The sequence below is a fragment of the Sinocyclocheilus anshuiensis genome, unplaced genomic scaffold (genome assembly GCF_001515605.1).
Source record: "Sinocyclocheilus anshuiensis isolate Anshui unplaced genomic scaffold, SAMN03320099.WGS_v1.1 scaffold1312, whole genome shotgun sequence".
In the NCBI taxonomy this organism is placed as follows: Eukaryota; Metazoa; Chordata; class Actinopteri; order Cypriniformes; family Cyprinidae; genus Sinocyclocheilus; species Sinocyclocheilus anshuiensis.
Window position 1 is genome coordinate 569,280 of NW_015544237.1, and position 683 is coordinate 569,962.

General features: G+C 35.4%; 1 protein-coding gene across 1 annotated transcript in view; it reads right to left on the minus strand.

Annotated features, from left to right (window-relative positions):
* The window catches only part of LOC107697580 (hippocampus abundant transcript 1 protein-like), a 16,059-nt gene extending 15,544 nt beyond the window's left edge, over positions 1–515 (minus strand). Inside the window, exon 1 of the mRNA XM_016498379.1 lies at positions 351–515. Within this exon, the coding sequence (XP_016353865.1) occupies positions 351–383 (33 nt within the window). The 5' untranslated portion in view covers positions 384–515. The remainder of the gene's footprint in view (positions 1–350) is intronic.
* Positions 516–683: the final 168 nt, after the last annotated feature.

The following is a 683-nucleotide window of genomic DNA, read 5'->3' on the forward strand; positions in this document are numbered from 1 at the left end:
GTATGTATATGTGTAAGTATATATATATATATATATATATATATATATATATATATAGCAGCAACATCAGCTGGACACATGATGCACTGATGATCAGAATTAACTGAGCGGGGGTTTAGTATTTAATATAAACGCCTTATAGACTAAAGGTTAAAAGGTTAAATGCACAAACCCTGAAAATGATTAACTTTAATCTGCCATTATAGATCCATATGAACCATGTGACAGACAAAAACACTCAAACAGATCTTCAGAATCACCAAAAATAAAAACAAACACCGAAATATCATCAGCAGGTTATTATCAATAACACAGTTTAATTCTGAGTGTGATGGGATGACGTCACTCACTCTGATGTGTTTGATCAGCATGTTGTTTTCCATCCGTCTCTCACATTCTGCTCGAGAGCTCAGTCATCCTGGTCGCTTTTTAATTAATCAAGCCGCTTTTCATTTAATTCGAGCGGCTCTCGCTAACGCTCTTCTCTTCCACTTTCGAAAAAGAACATTCCGAAACACCGACTTCCGGCTTCCGTCTGCGGGAGTCGACTTCTAAATAAAAGTCTTTTGTTGACAAATAAATCGAAGATCTGAAAATAACATGCCAATATTCAGCCCTCGTTCACAGTATAGTTGGAGATGGAAAGTGAGATAAAATGCATATCTGAAAAAAAAAAAAAAAAA